The sequence below is a fragment of the Mauremys reevesii genome, linkage group 1, assembly GCF_016161935.1.
Source record: "Mauremys reevesii isolate NIE-2019 linkage group 1, ASM1616193v1, whole genome shotgun sequence".
Lineage (NCBI taxonomy): Eukaryota > Metazoa > Chordata > Testudines > Geoemydidae > Mauremys > Mauremys reevesii.
Genome location: NC_052623.1, coordinates 6,821,440 through 6,823,238, shown reverse-complemented (window position 1 = coordinate 6,823,238; position 1,799 = coordinate 6,821,440). Strand labels below are relative to the sequence as shown.

Below are 1,799 nucleotides of genomic sequence, written 5' to 3'. Positions count from 1 at the left end.
GTATTTTCTGTAAGATTCTTCATCCCCCTCCTCCTGGATCCCAGAGATTTGCTTAGTTTCTATCCGTATTTGCACTGTGAGCAGGGTTTCTCAGAGCTGTGTACTATGATGCCCAGGTCCCTGTCCTGAGTTCATACAGTTAAGTTAGAACCCCGTAAGCTGTTTGAGGAGTTCAAGATTTTCCCTCCAGTTATTGACATTGAAGTTCATCTGCCATCATGCTGCCCATTCACCTGGCTTTCTGAGCTCCCTCTGAGGACTTCTCTGGATTTGACTATGATCTAAATAATCTTGAGCCATCTGCAAATACTGCCACCTCACTGCTTACCTCCCTTTCTAGATTGGTAATAACTATAAAATATTTACCATAGTATTTGTTATAAAGTGTGTAACTCCACTCGCTGTGCTTCTCTCCCTTCACAGGCATCGTGAGCATTTCTGAGACCTCTTGATGCACCAACCACTTCATGGCAGGTTTCAACCTCACCCCCTCTGACCCTTCAACATTTATCCTAATGGGCATCCCTGGCCTGGAAGCTGCCCACATCTGGATTTCCATCCCTTTCGCTATGTTCTACTTTATCGGCCTGTTGGGAAATTTCACAGTTCTGTTTGTTGTAGGCAAAGAGCAGACCCTGCACAAGCCAATGTACCTGCTGATCTGCATGCTGGCACTCACAGACATTGGCACATCTACCTCTGTCGTGCCGAAGGCACTGTGTATATTTTGGTTCAATTTGAAAAGCATTACTGTGGGTGGCTGCCTCACCCAGTCATTCTTCCTTCACACGCTTTCTGCTACACAGTCAGCCGTCCTCGTGACAATGGCCTTCGATCGCTATGTTGCCATATGTAACCCTCTGAGATATGCCACCATCCTCACTAATGCACAAATAGCTAAGCTAGGGCTAGTGGGTTTGACAAGAGCTGTTCTCATCATGTTGCCTGGGCCCCTGCTCTTACACAGGCAGCCATTCTGTGGCAACCACATTATCCCTCACACGTACTGTGAGCACATAGCTGTGGCGAAGATATCATGTGGGGACATCACATTTAACAGGACATATGGCTTGGTGATAGCATTTGTAGTCATCGGGTTAGACCTAACGCTCATAGCCCTGTCCTACGGTCTGATCATCAGGGACGTCTTAATGATCTCCTCCAAGCAAGCCCACCAGAAAGCCCTCAACACCTGCACAGCCCACATCTGTGTGATACTGATTTCTTATACTTCCATCCTTTTCACTATTCTGAATCACCGGTTCGGTCAGGGCACTGTTCCACATGTTCACATCATCTTGGCCAACCTCTATTTCCTTGTCCCCCCCATGCTCAACCCTATCATTTATGGGGTCAAAAACAAAGAATTTCGTGATATAGTGGGCAAATACATCTGGGTGATCATCTGGGGCCACTGATTTTAAACCTGTGTGACAAGAGGAGGAAAGGATATCTCGTCGTTAATCAAGGGTGCTCTGTACCAGTGGATTTTCTACTATTAGTGTTGTGGAAGCATGCAGTTTTAAACCAGAAGGAATGAGAGTTTGTGTGAGAAACACAGAAAATCTGGAACTAAAAAATGATTTCTAGGATTTGTTGATGCTCTGAGAGAGGGGATGCTGGCACCATCTATCACAACATGAAGCAGTTCTTACAACCTCCCAGCTAATTGGGATGCTCTTTGGGAGGAATCCCAAAAGTTCTGTGAGCTGCATGATGTCCCTTTAGCCCGGCACCGAGGAAGAGCATGCTCAGAAACGACCTGCCTTCCTTGGTGTTGGGATGGTGCCAGATTGGTG

At 46.5% G+C, this 1,799-nt stretch overlaps 1 protein-coding gene across 1 annotated transcript; it reads left to right on the top strand.

Annotated features, from left to right (window-relative positions):
• Positions 1-515: 515 nt before the first annotated feature.
• LOC120391580 (olfactory receptor 52D1-like) lies at positions 516-1,418 on the top strand. The gene has a single exon (XM_039515351.1). It carries the CDS (start codon positions 516-518, stop codon positions 1,416-1,418), a length of 903 nt encoding a protein of 300 aa, XP_039371285.1.
• The last annotated feature ends 381 nt before the right edge of the window (positions 1,419-1,799 follow it).

What these genes read in the sequence shown, in the direction of transcription:
- LOC120391580 (XM_039515351.1), top strand. Translation starts at nt 516, where the DNA reads ATGGGCATCCCTGGCCTGGAAGCTGCCCACATCTGGATTTCCATCCCT.